This window comes from Ptychodera flava, chromosome 21 (assembly GCF_041260155.1).
Source record: "Ptychodera flava strain L36383 chromosome 21, AS_Pfla_20210202, whole genome shotgun sequence".
Classification (NCBI taxonomy): Eukaryota; Metazoa; Hemichordata; class Enteropneusta; family Ptychoderidae; genus Ptychodera; species Ptychodera flava.
The window spans coordinates 1,324,686-1,345,838 of record NC_091948.1 but is presented as its reverse complement, the minus strand read 5'-3'; the positions used below and the strand labels follow the sequence as shown (position 1 = coordinate 1,345,838).

Here is a 21,153-nt window from a genome sequence, read left to right as displayed (position 1 = left end):
CTCAACATATACACTCCAGTGATACCTCTTAATGACCACATTTTCCTGCCCCATCAAGACTAATACTCCTATTACAAGTGGGGACTATGTCATTGTAAATGACTTGTTGAGTTAATGGTTGTATCACAGTATTCGATATATCTAATTCTGTATTTTTTCCATTTTATATTCTCAATAAATACATTAAACATATTTCACGGTCTCCAGTACATTACATTTAAGTATTTTCACTTCATGCACTTTATCCCTTTCACACATGTTCAAATATCTGACCAGAGAACAAACACTAAATAGTCCAGGATGGGAGACAGTGTCATTGACGCTATTGTTACTCACATTTGGTATACCAATGTGAGGTTATCGTATAAGCTGAATTGATTTGCATGTCTGTATATTTGTGGGTATGTGCGGATGTATGTCCGTCACACACAAAGGCTCCCATACTGCCAAAGCTACCGTCTCAGTATTTGGTGTACAGGTAGACGTAGGGGTTGAGATGTGAATTTGTTCAAATGAACACATCAGTGTCAAAAATGTGCAAATGAGGTAAGAAAAAGGGAATTTCTGCATGTGTGCAGGAGTGACAGGCAAACTCCACTTATCTTGAGTCATTTCCTGTCATTGTTTATGAACTGTTACATATTAACAGAACTGCCCAAACCATAGATAGTAAAGGGGAGGAAGACCTTCAGTAGAGGGGAGTTGTTTATGAACTGTTACATATTAACAGAACTCTCCAAACCATAGACAGTAGAGGAGAGGAAGACCGTCAGTAGAGGGGAGGAAGATCGTCAGTAGAGGGGAGGAAGAGCGTCTATGGTCAACTAAGAGGGGCTAGCTGCCTTTCAGCTATGCATGTTGCTAAAGTTGACCTCCAGTACCTAAAATTTCAGACCTTAATTACTTTTGTCATTCTTGTTTTTCGGTTTAAATATTTCTTGTTGTTTTTCTGGTTGTACTGTGCAGAAATCATTGTCATAACATCAACGTAGAATTTTCCTGCGCTGAACAGATAGAAACAACATTTATTGTTGATCTTTGTTAACCCATACTGGTATGTACCAATTCTGATCAAATTTGAGCGACACCGTATAATTGCGGTGTTTTTTTTCTGGTTGTACTGTGCAGAAATCATTGTCATAACATCAACTTAGAATTTTCCTGCACTGAACAGATAGAAACAACATTTATTGTTGATCTTTGGTACCCATACTGGTATATACCAATTTTGATCAAATGTGAGCGACACCGTATAATTGCGGTATTTTTTTAAGAAGCTACAAACCATTCTTTTATAACTACAATAGATTTTTTTAGCTACTATAGACTATAGTCTATAGAAGCTATTGGGATGGGTATCCGTCCGGCGTCCATCCTCAGTCTGTATGTATGTATGTATGTATGTATGTATGTATGTATGTATGTATGTATGTATGTCCGTTTGTGAGGCGTCCGTCCACTCAAATATCTTGAGAACCGCAGTACTTACTGATTTGATATTTGTTGTGTAGATGATAAATAAGATTTTGAGAAACTAGTTTTTTTAATTTTTGATAATGTTGAAAATAGGCAAATTAATGCCAAAAAAGGCGTTTTTGGTAAAAAATCTTCTTCATAACCGCTGGGCAGACAGCTTTGTTATTTAGTATACAGGTCCCTAGGGATAACCCAACTTAGGTTTGTTCAAATTGTGATGAAATATGCAAATCTGTATTTTTAAGGAATTTTTTGTCATTTTTGATCAAAATTTGACTTACATTGTGTTTTATTCTTGTACTGTATAAACCCTATCAATTCATCCAGAAAAAAATCATTAATATGATTTTCAATAATTGAATTAATTAGGGAATCATCAAAGCCAAACTAATTTTAGTGTAGAATTATCAGAAAATCCAACTTTTTTTGACAGTTCATAGTGAAATGCTTACCATCTTGGAGGACTAAAACATGTAAAGGCAACTTTCCTGAATCCCAACTTTGACATATTCTGAACCGTCATTTATTATGCCCCGTATGTTATTTTAAAAAAATTGCTCAAAATAGTTTGTCATGATAGGGTGGTCAAATAAATAGAGATAGAGAAAGTTCTAATTTCCATTTATGGTTGACTTGGTAAGGATAAAATAAAATTACTTTTTGGGGGAAAAAATAGAGTGGTCAATTAAAAGAGTGGTCAAAGTGATAGGGTTTTATGGTACAGCTGGACTGTAAGATTCCTCATGTGCTATTTATATCAATTGTGCAATCTGTGTAAACAGTGCAATGAAAGTATTACATGATGCTTTTGATGACCTTGAACTTCTTAAGTTTCAAACATTTGTCTCTTCAGTGTGCTTTCTCTGAGTACGTACAGTCTCAACTTATTCAACAGAACTTACTTACAATGTTAATTTGAAAGTTAAAATGTGCTTGGTTAATAGGATGAAAATACTGATAAAAAGATAACCAGCTTAAGATTCTTTATAACCTGACAGATATGCTGTTTTTTTATGACAAAAATCTTGATTTAAGCAAGTCTTGTTTACTTTAATTAGAATGTAATTAACTCTCGTTTATTAGCTACTATAGACTAATATAGTCTATAGAAGCTATTGGGATGGGTATCTGTCCGGCGTGCACTGTCAGTATGTATGTATGTATGTATGTATGTATGTATGTATGTCCATTTGTGAGGCATCCGTCCACTCAAATATCTTGAGAACTGCAGTACTTACTGATTTGATATTTGTTGTGTGAATAAAATATATGATTTTGAGAAACTGTTTTATTAGCTACTATAGACTATAGTCTATAGAAGCTATTGGGATGGGTATCCGTCCGGCGTCCGGCGTCAGTCTGTATGTATGTATGTATGTATGTATGTGGTATGTATGTCCGTTTGTGAGGCGTCCGTCCACTCAAATATCTTGAGAACCGCAGTACTTACTGATTTGATATTTGTTGTGTAGATGAAAAATATGATTTTGAGAATAATTTTTTTAATTTTTTGACATTGTTGAAAATAGGCATATTAATGCCAAAAAGGTGTTTTTGGTAAAAAATCTTCTTCATAACCGCTGGTCAGACAGCTTTGTTATTTGGTATACAGGTCCCTAGGGATAACCCAACTTAGATTTGTTCAAATTGTGATGAAATATGCAAATGTGTATTTTTAAGGAATTTTTTTGTCATTTTTGGTCAAAGTTTGACTTACATTGTATGTAATTCTTGTACTGTATAAACCCTATCAATTCACCCAGAAAAAAATAATGAATATGATTTTAAATAATTGAATTAATTAGGAAATCATCAAAGCCAAAATAATTATAGTGTGGAATTATCAGAAAGTTCAACTTTTTTTGACAGTTCATAGTGAATTGAGGATTAAAACATGTAAAGGCAACTCTCCTGAATCCCAACTTTGATATATTCTGAACCACCATTTATGTTATCCTAAAGAAATTGCTCATAATAGTTTGTCATGATAGGGTGGCAAATAAATAGAGATAGAGAAAGTTCTAATTTCCATTTATGGTTGACTTGGTAAGGACAAAATAAGATTACTTTTTGAGGTAAAAAATAGAGTGGTCAATTAAAAGAGTGGTCAAAGTGATAGGGTTTTTATGGTAAAGCTGGGCTGTAAGATTCCTCATGTGCTATTTATAGCAGTTATGCAATCTGTGTAAACAGTGCAATGAAAGTGTAACATGATTCCTTATAATGCTTTTGATGACCTTGAACTTCTTAAGTTTCAAACATTTGTCTTTTCAGTGTGCTTTCTCTGAGTACGTACAGTCTCAACTTATTTGACAGAACTTACTTACAATGTTAATTTGAAAGTTAAAATGTGCTTGGTTAATAGGATGAAAATACTGATATTAAAAGATAATCAGCTCAAGATTCTTTATAACCTGACAGATATGCTGTTTTTTTATGACGTAAATCTTGATTTAAGCAAGTCTTGTTTACTTTAATTAGAATGTAATTAACTCTCGTTTATTTGCTATTATAGACTAATATAGTCTGATGAAATATGCAAATCTGTATTTTTACGGAATTTTTTCCATTTTTGGTCAGGCCATCCTGAAATGAGTTATCAAAGATATCCACCTTCTTCATCAATACATGTGTCACAAAAGGTTATTCTCTACATAACACAGCAGAGCTCTGTCAACTGTTGAGCCGCTTGTTTTTTCAAAACTGCTGGTCAGACAGCTTTAATATTTGGTTTACATGTCCCTGGGATGACCTTAGTGAGATAATTTCATACAGTCAGGAAATACTTAATTTTGTATCCATGTCTATAGTAGCTTCAGGGACTTTGGCCCTCTGTTTAATTTTTGATATTGTTGAAAATATGCAAATTAGCACCAAAAAAGGCGTTTTTGGTAAAAAATCTTCTTCTTAACCACTGGTCAGACAGCTTTGTTATTTGGTATACAGGTCCCTAGGGATAACCCAACTTAGATTTGTTCAAATTGTGATGAAATATATGCAAATCTGTATTTTTACGGAATTTTTTTTCTATTTTTGGTCAGGCCATCCTGAAATGAGCTATCAAAGATATCCACCTTCCTCATCAATACATGTGTCACAAAAGGTTATTCTCTACATAGCACAGCAGAGCTCTGTCAACTGTTGAGCCGCTTGTTTTTTCAAAACCGCTGGTCAGACAGCAATATTTGGTTTACTGGTCCCTAGGATGACCTTAGTGAGATAATTTCATACAGTCAGGAAATACTTAATTTTGTATCCATGTCTATAGTAGCTTCAGGGACTTTGGCCCTATGTTTCTTGGTTTGTGTGGTGTAGACAGTTCAGTGAAAAATGAAAAAATCCCTTGAAGGTACAGTGGGAATGGCTGGCTGTTGTTAATTTTTATGTTTGAATGTACATTAAGCCCTAAGAAAGCAAACATACAGAATATGTACAAACAAATATACAGAATATTTAAGCATGAGGGAATATGCTACAATTTTAGGGATATTAAAGCTTATAAATATTAATGATCCGTCCGCCACTCTTGGAAGCCCTATACATTCACAACAGTGATAACCAAATTTGTTGACTTTTGAAAAAATCTTATAGAGGATGGTGTTTGCAGCAAGCAGCTTGGATTGTGTAAGCAAGTGATTTATGGCTTGTATGCATTATAAGTCGCAACCCTTTTTCAGCACAGCTGTCACACTTCTGGCCACAATTGAGGTCAGCTCTGTTCATCAAAAGTTGAGTAGTCAGATTACGATCACCGTCTGTCGTACTTCTATGGTACACATACCAAACAGCCCTTTTGAGGGCCACCACATCCTCCAAAAGAAAACTACCATAATCAAACTCTTCAGTCTTTTAATTGTCTTTTTAAAGTTAATTTTTCAATAAAGCCGAACTTCTATCAGTACCCCCCCAAAAATGTAATAACTTTAACAATAATAATTTTGATAAATCATACAGTAAGGCATTATTATCGATATTGTGCACCATAATCAAGATTTATCATTTTATGTATTACATCATTAACCTTTATAATTTCCCTCCTTTTTAAATGCCCACTCCTAATATTCGTTAAGAAACAGAAACCTTGTATTGATAATTGGATACATTATCAGAAATAACCACGGGGTTTGAAAAAATTCACTGGTATTGACAAAGCTATAATATATTACAAGGTAAAGTCCACCACAAAAGCTAGTAAGTATTATACGTACACTCACTATGGGTTGCCACCTGTACCAAATGTGAGCAAAGTGTCCTTGATGCTTTTTTCTTGCTTCATTTTATAGAGTCAGTAAAATGCACTGTACCCATCATAGGAAAATTCTATTTTTGCCCATTTCTATATGTTCATAACAATTACTTTGATGAATACCCTGGTATACAAAATGTAAATATTCTAACGATCAAATTTTCTGTTCCAGAGGATTCAGTCAAGATTGGCAATGATTTTGTGTATGCGATATTTTCTGGGCAAAGGTGAGTAGTATACAATTATCACCCATTTCAAGCAGTTTGAAGAGAACCAGTATCACCATTTTTGTACCCTTTCCTTGCAAAGGGTGGCTACATTCAACTCATCTTCAATATTGCAGATAAAGTTGCTGCAGGAATGTAAGGTATTTGTCTCAAACAGTAGTGCCACATCAAAAATATCACTTGTTAGCTCACATTTGGTATACCAATGTGAGGTTATCGTATAAGCTGAAGTTGGTGGTGTCTGTATGTATGTATGTATGTTATGTATGTATGTGTGTACATACCCTATATTATGTCCGTCAACATCAAAAACTCGCAAACTGCTGCACTTTTCAGCTTGGCATTTGGTGTGTTGATGCATCCTGGGCTATAGATAGGATTTTGTTCAAATGAATTTTGCTGGCCAAAATTATGCAAATGAGCTTAAAAAATAGAAATGGTCAAAAATTAATAACTCAAGAACCACTACTTTGATTGCTTTGAAAATTTGTGCGCAAGTACCTTAGGTAAACCTTATACAGTTTTATGAGTATCGTGAATATATCTTGAATTTTGTATTTTTGCCGAATTTTTGATAATTTTTCTCATTTTAAGTAAAAATGCTTCTTTTCTGAAACCGCCAGCCCAATTTTTCTCAAATTTGGGTTCGATGTTTGCAGGGAGTTACCGTTCTAATTTGTTGAAATTACGACAAAATTGGAAAAATTACTGCTTTGGGGCAATTTTTGTCATTTTTGGTCAAAAAAATCGTAAAAAATATTTTCTTTTTAAAGCCCCTGGACAGACAGCTTTTATATTTGGTGTACAGATGTCCAAGGATGACAACAGTTAGATATGTGGAAGTTGTCCTGAAATATACAAATTTGTATTTTTAAGACAATTTTGTTATTTTTGGTCAAGAAAACTTGTTCTCAAATTACTTGTTTGATAGCTTTGTAATTTGGTACAAAAGTCCCGAGGGATGTTATTAGATAAATTTTCTGCTCAAAGTGTTGGGAAACCCCCAAATTTGTATATTTTAGGTAATTTTCTCAGTTTGTGACCTTAAATGACCTACACCAACCCAGGATATGTTGTGAGACAGTTTTGAAGGCTGTGAACATAATTTTGTCATATTTGGTATCAATTTGTAGTAAAATTTGATCCAGAAAACAAAGCTGAGGTAAATTTTTTCATTGCAGATCAATTTTTGCAACTTTTCCATGTAAGACACACAAGAACTGATGAGAAATTTGGATCCAGGATAATTCCAGATGTCGTAATCATCCCCCACAGTGGAAGGCATTTCACTATCTGTAACTAATTTAAGTGCTGTTTACATTCGAATGATAGCACTCATAGCATTAATTAAAAAATCCCCAAGGTTGTAAATACATTTCCTGCCATCTGGCCTTATGTAAACATGGTCAACCAAGGGATGGAACATTTGATATTCAGGAGGGGGTAGGGTCTAGAAGATTGATGAGGTAGCAGTACTTTTTACCAGATCCTTTGTACATTTTTTCCCACTCTTTATTTTTTCCCCACTCTTCCAACCTTTTCTTTTTGTCAAGCCTTCTCTCGCTAATTTTTTTTGCTCACGTGTTGACACACATGAGCATATGTCGCAGCGATGTCTGTTTGTCTGTCCGTCTGTCTGTCCGTGGGCCCGATATCTCAAAAGCCTCATCAGATCAGAATCAATCTGGTACATAGATTTAGTTTGCAAATGGCGAGAACTGATTAGTTTTTGGTGGATGTGGCTTGCTTACTTTTTGCTCATATGCATAATTAATGATTTTAGAAAAAAATCGGATATATATTGAGAACGACTGCACACAATTTGATGAGATTTGCTACAAATGTTGATCACATCAAGATATATCAGCTGTGAAAGTTATTAAGGGGTGAAGTGAAAGATAATTACTAATTTGCATATTTAATGAAATTTCTTAATTAGGGATATATATCTGAATTTACTCAATCAAAATTGACAAAACTTGGTATCCATATTGAAGATACTATGATAGAACATTGTTAAATGTCATTAAGCATTTTTACTTCAGCCAGCTGATGAGAAATTGTGATGCAGCATAATTCCAGATTCCATATTTTATGAACTTTCCTAATTAGGGGTATTTATCTAAATTGACGAGATCAAAGTTGACGAAACTGGCTATGTACATTAAAGATACTATGAAAGAACATTATTGAAAGTCATTAAGCATTTGAACTTTAGCCAATTCCTTATTTGCATATTTAATGAACTTTCATAATCAGGGATATTTATCTGTATTGACTAGACCAAAGTTGACGAAACTTGCTATGTACATTAAAGATACTATGATACGATGTTATTGAAAGTCATTAAGCATTTTTACTTCATGCAGCTCCTAATTTGCATATTTAATGAATTTTTGAAATTAGGGATATATATTTGAATTTACATGACCAAAATTGATGAAACTTGCTATGTACATTAAAGATACCATTATGTAGGCTAACATTATTGAAAGGCATTAAGCATTTTTGCTTCAGCCAATTCCTAATTTGTGTATTTAATGAGCTTTCCTAATTAGGGATATATACTTGGATTTATTTGATCAAAGTTGGCATAACATGCTATGTACATTGATGATTATACCAGGTTATACCAATATTGGAAGTCATTTCATGTCAGCTAATTTATAGTTTGCATATCTATTGAGCTTTGAAAGTTTGGAATATTTAGTTTGAAGGACTTGACAAGAGGCAATTACACTTGCTATATAAAGAGGTGATACAGTGACAGCAGTCAAAGAAATTAATTATTTCTATTTCAGCTAATTGCGTATTTGAATACTTAATGACCTATAGAGTTAATCTGTGGTGAATATTGTTCATTATGTTGATCATAATACTTTCAATGAAGTTGCAAACATGTAGCAAACGCTCAAATTTACACATAACTGCAATATATAATGAAACATGTGAGCATTTACAGTTCATATCTGGTTGTTGACATTTGCTTATGTGTGTAGGATCTGCTTGTCCCATTGCTATAGAAGTTGATATGCATGTTCCTAAAGATGACCTCCAGTACCTAAGTTGCAGACCTTATTTGCTTTTGTCATTCTTGTTTTTCTGGTTTGAATATTTCTTGAATGGACCAATTCAACCGAATGTGAGCACACTGTCCTTGACGGTATTTTGTATATTTTGGCATTCTTCATACCCGGTATTCAGGACAAGAGGTCACTGAAGGAAGCAGGCTTGTCATATAAATATATTACATGTGGGCATCTTTTATGATTTGTACTGTAGTGACTTTTTTTGCTTGAAAATTCAAATACAGAAAATTTTTTTCCCTCATTCCCATGATGAGTTAATAATGTATATGTTATGAATTCTTATTATATGTATTTATACTTACAATATGAATTCTAAGTATTCTATATGATTCTTTGTTCAGTGAAGAAAATATCAGGTACATAATGACAGTGTTATAATGAGTCGTAGACGAGTGGTGACACTGTCACATTATGTACTTTCTGAGCTGAACAAAGAAAAATATAAAGGAACAAATATACTTACCATATGCACCAGCCAACAATTCATTATATTTTGCAGACCACAAGTAGTTTACCATCATAACAATTCCACACTTTTTTGAAAAATATCACTAACTACTCTGGAAAAATTGTCAATCATTCTCAGTTGTTGGTGACGTGAGCAAAGAACACTTTATGTTTGTGTACAGAGCAAATTCCAGATGATCTCTCAGTTTACAGTGTACACATACCTTCCTTAAAATAATCGCAATCATACCAATCCATTATCCAATAACACTAGGTCAAAATTCGTAAGACAATAGTTGTAAACATAGACACAAAACAGCACAGAACAGACAGTAAATAGACGGTACACAAACAAAGTCAAATTCAATGAAAGAAAGATATATGGCTCTCTGGTCAAGACCAAGAAGTGATGTCAGGTGTTTCGAAAATAGTAAGCGCATCCTGCCCCACATGTGGCACCCGCCATATATCGCCATATATCGCCATATATATAAAGTTATACATTATCTCAAAGCTAGCATAGGCCAGGAAATTAACCTCAGACAAAGTTTGGAGAATAACAATCGACTGAATCTCGACAGCATGAGTATTGTACATCGTCCAGCCGGCTGCTCATGGCCCTGGTTGCAATGCGTAAGATACTCATGGTAATGCAACCAGCTTCTAGTTCATTGTTGCAGAAAATTATTCATGTAATTCCTTAAGAATGTAAAAGTGTTAGGCTACTTGACCCTTTTTATTGCAGTGGAAACTGTTTGTCTTCTGCATGTAATTACTCTGTGCAAAGTTCAGGCAACCTTGGGGTCAAAATATAATAATATGAATACTAAAAAGGACTCAAAATTTCCCAAGTGGATGCATTTTGTCAGACTTTAATAATTATGACTGATGTTTTGAAATTTTCACATCGGATACTATGATTGCGGGAGTAATGAGCCGCTATACATGTTGTTTATTTACATTATCAAGAGTACATTGAAAATCCATGCAAGAAAAGTTCAACACACAAAATTGATGACATAGATGCAGCTACAGACTGTTGTGATGTAAAGCAGCCAAAAGATTAAGACCCTATATTTTTTGTCAAGATATGACAAACTTTGCATGTTTATGTGATAAATGAGGGTAAGAAGACTCAACGTTTGGATTTCACCATCATACCGTGCATAGTTATATAATTATTATAATCTTTATTATGTGATGACTGCATCGTTATTAAATGAGGAGCTCCCGATCAGTACAGTACAAATGTACTTGTATAGATATGATGTTGAGAATCTACTTGGTCACAGGGAAATTTACATGTTAAAATATTGCTTTTCAGGAATGGAGTTAGTATGCCTGCTTTGTGTGTCTACGATGTGAAAAAATGAGTGATATATTTAATAGTGGTGATTACTGGGATCAAGAGAGTGTGGGGAAAGTATGGAAGGAAGTAACACCAGGTTTGACACCAAACCCAGGGCAGGTAGGTGATCCAAACTCATCATCTCTAAATGGTAGCTGGAGTAATATGCTGATGATCTGCTCGAAATTTGCAGGGACAGTAGTCCTCACAAAGCAAACAAGTTTTATACTGTTACTTATAGTAGACTTACAGGTACTCAGGATGATAGAGCTTGCACTCATATCACGGTGCTGCTGACTGCCATGGTATGCAATATGCTGGAAACCATAGTAGTATTGGTGATTTAACCCTTTGAACTGGGCTCAGAAAAAAATGTCCGTATGATGTCATAGGTCACCATTGAAACCATTGAAAGAAATTCTCATAAACTTTACAGTTACTCATAAAAGTGGTGCTCATAAATTTAGATAAAACAGCAGTTATAGGGCCAGCCATAATAAATTCTGATGATTGTTCTCTAGATATGTTTTTTGATATCATGAAAATTTGTTTTTCTATGCCTAAAGCGATGTTGAGGTACACGGTATCAGCCAGAGAGCCAAGGGTTCATTTGCATGTCATTTTACCTGGAGTCTGTTTCAAACATGACGACTGTCAGCGCGCAGTCATTCTAACACTGTGAATTAAACCAAAAAACATCCATTGGTTATTTTCCTCGCATCATTTCAGAAGGTTTTACGTGTTGGACATTGCTGATTTTTCACAAGTCGAGGATTAGTATACTTAAAAGACATACCAAAGTGTTTTATTTCATGAAAATCTGGCAGGATTTTCTGCTGCTTCTAAAATACAGAGGATCTAATTGTTTTAGAGCTCACTCGACCACTTCAACTTTAATTTTTAAACTGAGCATTGTGCAAAAATTATACTGTAAAATTTTGACACACAATGAAAGAGGATACTTTGATAAGTATCTGCCAAAAATTTGAAGTCTGCCTGACGATCTCATAATATTTTGTGATTTTTTAGCTCATCTTTGGTGTTTATATAAATACCAACAAGAGCTTATATGGTGAGTCGGTGGCGTCTGTATTTTTGTGGGTATGTACAGTATGTGCAGATGTATGTCCGTCACACGCAAAAGCTGCCATACCGCCTAAGCTACCATCTCAGTATTTGGTGTACAGGTAGATGCAGGGGTTGAGATGTGACGTCGTTCAAATGAACACGTCAGTGTCAAAAATGTGCAAATGAGGTAAGAAAAAGGGAAATTCTGCAAATGTTCAGGAGTGGTGGCATGCCAATGGCTGAAACAGGATACTCCACTGACCTTTAGTCATTTCCTGTCATTGTTTATGAACTGTTACATATTAACAGACCTGCTCAAACTAAGGGACGGACCATTAGATCTTGGGAGGGGGTGGTCACAATGAAATTGTGAACATTTTTTTTACAATTGTAAATTTCTAAAAAAAATTTTTTCCAAATGAGAAAAGCTGTGCTAATTTTTTTTTACTGAGTAAATTTTCAGATTTATAATTTTTTTTAGTTCGACACTGTCTGAGGATACAATGTACATCCATATCACTAGCGCAAATAAGATTGCGTGCTGTAACTACAACATACTTATGGCCCAGTGATTTATATTGCTGATAGATTTCGCAAAATGTTGCAGATCATCTTTTGACAAGCTGAGAAGCTGTTTGCAAAAAATGTGGTGAAATTTCAATATTTGTGTTTTTAGGACAATTTTTGCCTGTTTTTGATCAAAACATCTATTTCTCTGTAGCAGTATGTCCAACTTCTGTCATTCTTGTTTTTCTGGTTTAAATACTTCTTGTTGTTTTTCTGGTTGTACTGTGCAGAAATCATTGTCATAACATCAACGTAGAATTTTCCTGCCCTGAACAGATAGAAACAACATTTATTGTTGATCTTTGGTCCTGGTATGTACCAATTCTGATCAAATGTTAGCGACACCGTATAATTGCGGTATTTTTAAAAAAACATGTATTCTGGCCTCTAAATAGCATGGCTGCCACTAAATAGCATGACTGTTAGCGTACAGCAGAAACACGGGAAATTCCAATGCCTTGAGATAGAACTACACATGTTTTTGTGGCAATAAGCCATTCCCATGTTGGCAGTTGTACTGTGCAGATCGTACAGAAGTTCAGAGGAATTGTTCAACTAGGCCTATCCAGCCTAGGCAGTCTGCTATGTACATTGTAGGCAGGTGCCACATGTAGCCCGTACTCCATGAGTTTTCAATTAGGCCGGACACAATGAAAAGTTACAGCTAGGCTGTGTGAAGATGGAACTCTAGTGGTTGCGATATCTGATGGTATTCTGCAAACTGCGGAGAACAGTTTTCAACCTATTTCACACTGTCAACAAAATTTTAACACACAACCATTAACACATTGCTTTCTGTCAATTAATATCAGGCCATAATGATTAGATGTGAAAGTTTGTTTCGGCCATGTCTGACCGAGCTGCTTTGAAATGTGCCAAATGTTGTCATATGCGTTGACTTAGGGGAAATTTGATTGCTTTTTAGCTACTGTAGACTATGGTCTATAGAAGCTATTGGGATGGGTATCCGTTCGGCGTCCGTCGTCAGTCTCTATGTATGTATGTATGTATGTATGTATGTATGTATGTCCGTTTGTGAGGCGTCCGTCCACTCAAATATCTTGAGAACCACAGTACTTACTGATTTGATATTTGTTGTGTAGATGAAAAATATGATTTTGAGAAAGTTTTTTTTTTAATTTTTTGATATTGTTGAAAATAGGCAAATTAATGCCAAAAAAGGCGTTTTTGGTAAAAAGCTTCTTCATAACGGATGGTCAGACAGCTTTGTTATTTGGTAGACAGGTCCCTAGGGATAACCCAACTTAGATTTGTTAAAATTGTGATGAAATATGCAAATGTGTATTTTTAAGGAATTTTTTTGTCATTTGTGGTCAAACTTTGATTTACATTGTATGTAATTCTTGTACTGTATAAACCCTATCAATTCACCCAGAAAAAAATAATTAATGTGATTTTAAATAATTGAATTAATTAGGAAATCATCAAAGCCAAAATAATTTTAGTGAAGAATTATCAGAAAGTTCAACTTTTTTTTGACAGTTCATAGAGAAATGCTTACCATCTTGGAGGATTAAAACACGTAAAGGCAACGTTCCTGAATCCCAACTTTGACATATTCTGAACCGTCATTTATTGTGCCCTGTATGTTATCTAATAGTTTGTCATGATAGGGTGGTCAAATAAATAGAGATAGAGAAAGTTCTAATTTCCATTTATGGTTGACTTGGTAAGGATAAAATAAAATTACTTTTTGAGAAAAAAATAGAGTGGTCAATTAAAAGAGTGGTCAAAGTGATAGGGTTTTTATGGTAAAGCTAGGCTGTAAGATTCCCCGTGTGCTATTTATAGCAGTTATGCAATCTGTGTAAACAGTGCAATGAAAGTGTTACATGATTCCTTATAATGCTTTTGATGACCTTGAACTTCTTAAGTTTCAATATTTGTCTCTTCAGTGTGCTTTCTCTGAGTACGTACAGTCTCAACTTATTCAACAAAACTTACACTCTTAATTTTAAAGTTAAAATGTGCTTGGTTAATAGGATGAAATACTTATAAAGAAAAGCAGCTTAAGATTCTTTATAACCTGACAGATATGCAGTTTTTCATGACGTAAATCTTGATTTAAGCAAGTCTTGTTTACTTTAATTAGAGTGTAATTAACTCTCGTTTATTAGCTATTATAGACTAATATAGCTATAGAAGCTATCGGGATGGGTATCCGTCCAGCGTCCACCATCAGTCTGTATGTATGCTGTATGTATGTATGTATGTATGTATGTATGTCCGTTTGTGAGGCGTCTATCCACTCAAATATCTTGAAAACTGCAGTACTTACTGATTTGATATTTGTTGTGTGGATAAAATATATTTTTATTAATTTTTTGATATTGTTGAAAATATGCAAATTAGTGCCAAAAAAGGCGTTTTTGATAAAAAAATCTTCTCTTCATAACCACTGGTCAGACAGCTTTGTTATTTGGTATAGGTCCCTAGGGATAACCCAACTTAGATTTGATACAATTGTGATGAAATATGCAAATCTGTATTTTTACGGAATTTTTTTTCCATTTTTGGTCAGGCCATCCTGAAATGAGCTATCAAAGATATCCACCTTCTTAAATACATGTGTCACATAACACAGCAGAGCTCTGTCGACTGTTGAGTCGCTTGTTTTTTCAAAACCGCCGGTCAGACAGCTTTAATATTTGGTTTACAAGTCCCTAGGATGACCTACGGTCAGGAATTTTGTATCCATGTCTATAGTAGCTTCAGGGACTTTGGCCCTATGTTTTCAAATTCTTGTAAAAGCATTCCGAGTGATAGACTGAAAGATTCCTTCGTGTGCGGGCGCTCCAGAGCACTGCGACCTATGACCCTTTACCTCGTTTCTGTAATACGATTGGTTCCAACAAAATTTTGTTGGAGAACAGGATTTCAACAGTGTGCCTTCAGTCGTGGTAAAGGGTCGTATGTCGCAGTGCGCTTGTGCGCCAGAGCGCCCGCACCCTACGGAATCTTTGAGTCTATCCAAGTGAGTGATCGAAATTAAAAATTAAAAAAATGAATAAAGAAATACATCAAAAAGCATAGGGTTTGAAGTGTAAAAAATTGAGGCAATTAAATGGGCTGGTTTCAGACGTTTGTCCTTCAAAAACTGAGGCTTAATTTACAATATACAGGTATATAAAATTTAGTAACTAAAATTGTAAACCAGATCAAAGAATATTCCGTTGCTGCATATCACAATTAACAATTAATTTTCAGTATTATTTGATGCACAGAATTTGCACCACAGGTGTTTTTACAGTGAGGACTCCAGAAAGCCACACAGAGCAGTGACCTACTCTTCAAGGAGGTCAAAGAACAATGTCTTTTCAGGGTCAAAGGGTACTTTATGCCGCTCGTAGGCAGGAGTCAAACTAATTTTTAAACTGACCATTGCACAAAGATTAAAAAATCCAGAATGCGATTCATCATAAGGGTAAAATCGATCCCTACTGAAAGTTTCGTCTCTGCCCTCAATTTTAAGCAACTATAGACTATAGTCTATAGAAGGTATTGGGATGGGTATCCAACCGGCGTCAAGCGTCAGTCAGTCTGTATGTATGTATGTATGTATGTATGTATGTCCGTTTGTAAGGCGTCCGTCCACTCAAATATCTTGAGAACCACAGTAATTACTGATTTGATATTTGTTGTGTAGATGAAAAATATGATTTTGAGAAACTGTTTTTTTTTTAATTTTTTTGATATTGTTGAAAATATGCAAATTAGCGCCAAAAAAGGCGTTTTTGGTAAAAAATCTTCTTCATAACCGCTGGTCAGGCAGCTTTGTTATTTGGTATACAGGTCCCTAGGGATAACCCAACTTAGATTTGTTAGTCCCCACGGACACCGTCCGGGGGGACTTATAGGTTTGGTCATGTCCGTGCGTGCGTCCGTGCGTGCGTGCGTGCGTCCGTGCGTCCGTCCGTTCACGCAGATATCTCAGAGATGCCTGGAGCGATTTCGTTCAAACTTGGTACAAGGATAGTACCCTACCTCATACAGATGCACATCGATTTGTTTCACAATGCGATCAAATTTGGCCGTGTTAGAGGACTTTTTAGTTTTCACCTCCATAGACTCCCATGTATAAGGCAGTCCATAGACTCCCATGTATAAGGCAGTCCATAGACTCCCATGTATAAGGCAGTCCATAGACTCCCATGTATAAGGAAGTCCATAGACTCCCATGTATAAGGCAGTCCATAGACTCCCATGTATAAGGAAGTCCATAGACTCCCATGTATAAGGCAGTCCACAGACTCCCATGTATAAGGAAGTCCATAGACTCTCATGTATAAGGCAGTCCATAGACTCCATGTATAAGGCAGTCCATAGACTCCCATGTATAAGGCCAAAAAAATAAAAATTTAGTTTCTCATCGTATTCATATTGCAAAAAGGATGCAGTGACACAGTTTTTAGTCCCCGCAGATAAAGTCCAGGGGGCTTGTAGGATTGGGTCATGTCCGTCCGTGAGTCCATCCATGAGTCCATCCGTTCACGCAGATATCTCAGACACTTTGACAAAATGTCACGTGACCTTGGTGACCTTTGACCTCAAATATACATATTTGTCCATAACTCGGTAAACACACGTCATAAACCTTTCATATATGATATGATGGGACACCCTATGACACCAGATATTGTACCTCATTAATTATGTGCATATCTAATTTTGAGCAAGCCAATAGAGCTAGAGGTCTGATTTTTGGTATATATGGATAACTTAGCAGTACAATTTTTTTGACAAAATGTCACGTGACCTCGGTGACCTTTGACCTCAAATATACATATTTGTCCATAGCTCAGTAACCACAAGTGCTACACCCTTCATATTTGGTATGATGGGACACCTTATGACGCCACATATTGTACCTCATTAATTATGTGCATATCTAATTTTGAGCGAGCCAATAGAGCTGGAGGTCTGATTTTTGGTAAATATGGATAACTTAGCAGTACAATTTTTTTGACAAAATGTCACGTGACCTCGGTGACCTTTGACCTCAAATATACATATTTGTGCATAACTCAGTAACCACAAGTGCTACACCCTTCATATATGGTATGATGGGACACCTTATGACGCCACATATTGTACCTCATTAATTATGTGCATATCTAATTTTGAGCGAGCCAATAGAGCTAGATGTATGATTGGTATATAGGGATAGACTATAGGATAGAAATTTTTTGACAAAATGTCATGTGACCTTGATAACCTTTTACCTAAAATACACGATTATTTCAATAAATAAGTAACCACAAGTGCTATGTCCTATATATTCAGTAGGATGGGAGACCTTATGACAGCACATGCTATACCTCTATTAATTATGCACATTTATAATTGTGGGCAAGCCAATAGAGCTAGAGGTCTGAATTTTGGCATATATGAATTAATTAGCATTACAATTTTTTTTTCAAAATGTCACGTGACCTTGATGACCTTTGACCTTGATTAAGCGTATATATGCATAACTCAGTAACCACAAGTTCTATACGCTTTAATTTTGATAGAATAATAGACCTTAAGATGTCACATCTTGTACCTCATTTATATGCCCATATGATTTTCTTGGCTGGCGATACAGCTAGAGGGCTGATCTTTTTTCCCGATTTAGAACCATAACTTAGACATGCCTCTTGTTGCAAATTGGGAACAATGACATAGACCTATGTGTCCATAGATTTGAACATATACACTCCTGTGATACTTCTTAATGACCACATTTCCCTGCCCTATCAAGACTAATACTCCTATTACAAGTGGGGACTATGTCATTGTCAATGACTTGTTCAAATTGTGATGAAATATGCAAACCTGTATTTTTTAAGGAATTTTTATGTCATTTTTGGTCAAAATTTTATTTCATCAAAACCGCTCGTCTGACAGCTTTGATATTTGGTATACAGGTTCCTACAGATGAATTAATATGATATATTGAATATATGATGAAATCTGCAATTTTGTATTTTGGTGCAATTTTTGCCATATTTGGTCAAAAACTCAAAAACTACTTGTCTGATGCCTTTGATATTTGGTAAACAGGTTCCTAGAGGTTGTCTTAGTGTGACATATTGAAATTTGATGAAATCTTCAATTTTTGTATTTTTGGGTGAATTTTTGCCATTTTTGGTCAAAAAATTTGTTTCTCAAAAGTTACTCATCTGATAGCTTTGATATTTGGTATACAGGTTCCTAGGCTTTATCATAATGTAAGATATTGAAATGATGATGAATCCTCAATTTTGTACTTTTGCAGCTAATTTTGCCATTTTTGGTCGGGCAATCCTTTAATGAGCTATCAAAGATATCCATCTTCTTCATCAATACATGTGTCACAAAAAGTTATTCTCTACATAACACAGCAGAGCTCTGTCAACTGTTTGGTCGCTTGTTTTCAAAACCGCTAGTCAGACAGCTTTAATATTTGGTTTACAGGTCCCTAGGATGACCTTAGTGAGATAATTTCATACAGTCAAGAAATACTTAATTTTGTATCCATGTCTCTAGTAGCTTTAGGGACTTTGGCCCATTTTTTTAGCATAAAAACTTGATATTTTGGGCAGTTGGTCTGTCGAGTAGTGCGAGAACACTTAGTTTGATTTGCTCTGGTGTTCATAAAAAGCCATCATTTCCAGTAATTACCACAGGAAAACCAAGTTAGATATTTCATCTTTTAATTTTGTTGGTTTAATGCAAAGTGACAGATCATAACACGTTTTAAGCATTGCTGTAAAAAATCTGTGCATGTTCGCCGTATTCAAATATTAACATCAGTTTAGACTGTATATGTGTAAACTTGCATTTTTAAGTGGGCACACAATAACATAGTGAAAAACTTGTTAAATTTTTCAGCTGTTCATCCTTTAATAAAAGAGAGCACACTCTATGTAGAGAATACCAGTACTTCAATGCATAAAACATAGCTCAAGATTATAACACTTACAAAAATCTATATTGGACTGCTATGAGATTCCCTAATAACATGTTTTCCCAACAGGAATCATGTAAGGCATCATATAAGGCATGCATTGACCTTTAGGAATTTGTGTTAAGTGTTCCATAGGCTTTGTGTTGTCGTGTTGTCCTTACGATAGCCAACACTTACAAAAAACTCAATATGGCATTCCTTTAAGATAAAACCCTATAACAACCTAGTATTTTTGAACATTTTCCTATGTGACAGACAAGATTGCAAGTACCGGTATACGGAATTACATGTATAAGGTCATTAGGGCGCTCTTTCATATACGGTAGGTTGTACAGGAATAGTATTAGTTTCTTCTGGGAACTCTATATAATCTTTTGTAGGAATCCAGCATACAAGTACCTTAGGACTCCTATCAAGTTCTCACAACGAACCCTACATAGGACCTAAAGGAATCATTTAAGAATTCAACAGATCATAGAGGACTCCTACCGTATAAGATCCTTGTGGGAATCCTACATAGGTCCTATATAAGGCTTGTGTATAGTATGGTTGATGTGCAAATGAGCAATGTTGTGCCAGGTTTTATAACACCGTTATAAGCCCCAGGTATAACTTTGCACATACGCAGCAAAGCATCAATTTTCTACCATTCCCTTAATCAAAGGGAACTAAAGGTTACCAGAAATATTCCGAGAACAATTAAGCCCTATTCTCAAACCTGCTTAAGAAATGGTGTATTGTGCTTACACTTGTCTGTCAGTACATTTTACTGTTCATCATAAAATAACATAGAAAGTAAGATAATTATCAAGAAATAATACTGTTAGACTTTACATGGAAAATTAACCATCATATCAATTTCACTTTTCTGCAGTGTGTCGATGACAGCACCAGTTTAACTGATGATGTCCTCAATGCATTGAAGCAGCATCCTTTGATGGCAGAGCTAATTCCCTCTGAGGGGTCACCTCTCCTGACCTCCTACACTGGAGTCCGATTTACACAGATAGTCAGTACGATTGTTGGAGGAAAAACCATTTTGTTCATTGGCACAGGTGTGTACCTATGTACTTGTATAACAATCTTATTTTGGCCAACCCTCTTCCCACTGGATTTACACTTTCATATTGTGGCTGGTGTTATTTGCATTTCAATGTGTCAGTCAGCTCCCTCTGAGAATGCCACTATTTGGTGACATTAAATGCCTTTCCTAACATCCTACCATGTACCAACACATGTTGACAAAGTATAGTGCTGTTTCTGTATCACTGTCTGTATAATAATTTTCCCCAATCACAAGATGCATAAATTGCCAAGTGAGTAAGGACATTGATAGGAGGTACTATCACTTGAAGCAAAACCAGAAAGTAGCAAGACTTGTGGTCTTTATCCTGTGCTAAAACAATTTTATTATGCATATCAGTGTGTCTCTCTTGCTTCATGTTTTGTTTTCCAGATAGAGGAACTGTAATGAAAGTAGACTACAATGATGGCAACCCATTTGTGCTTGAGGAAGTTCAGGTGTCTGAGGAGGTAAGTTAACTCAACAGACTGACAATAAAAACTATGAAATCCATCATTAAACTTTGACTAGTGTGTGTTATGAAACCTATCTAGCATTTGCCAATCCCATCCTCACCTGAAAGCTTTTAAAAAAGCATTCCCTTTTTCAAGCTTCATTCTTTCCATGGTGTTTGTAAAAATGTGTAATCACTCACATCAGACACTCGTAT

At 35.3% G+C, this 21,153-nt stretch overlaps 1 protein-coding gene across 3 annotated transcripts in view; it reads left to right on the top strand.

Annotated features, from left to right (window-relative positions):
• The window catches only part of LOC139121063 (semaphorin-3D-like), a 138,179-nt gene that overhangs the window by 62,478 nt on the left and 54,548 nt on the right, over window positions 1-21,153 (top strand). For all 3 annotated transcript variants that reach the window (XR_011549216.1, XM_070685683.1, XM_070685682.1), the window contains 4 exons: window positions 5,895-5,949; window positions 10,810-10,953; window positions 20,295-20,475; window positions 20,877-20,953. Coding sequence is in view for 2 of the 3 variants with exons in the window: in XM_070685683.1 (XP_070541784.1) it covers window positions 10,855-10,953; window positions 20,295-20,475; window positions 20,877-20,953 (357 nt within the window). In the remaining variant the exon portion in view is untranslated. The remainder of the gene's footprint in view (window positions 1-5,894; window positions 5,950-10,809; window positions 10,954-20,294; window positions 20,476-20,876; window positions 20,954-21,153) is intronic.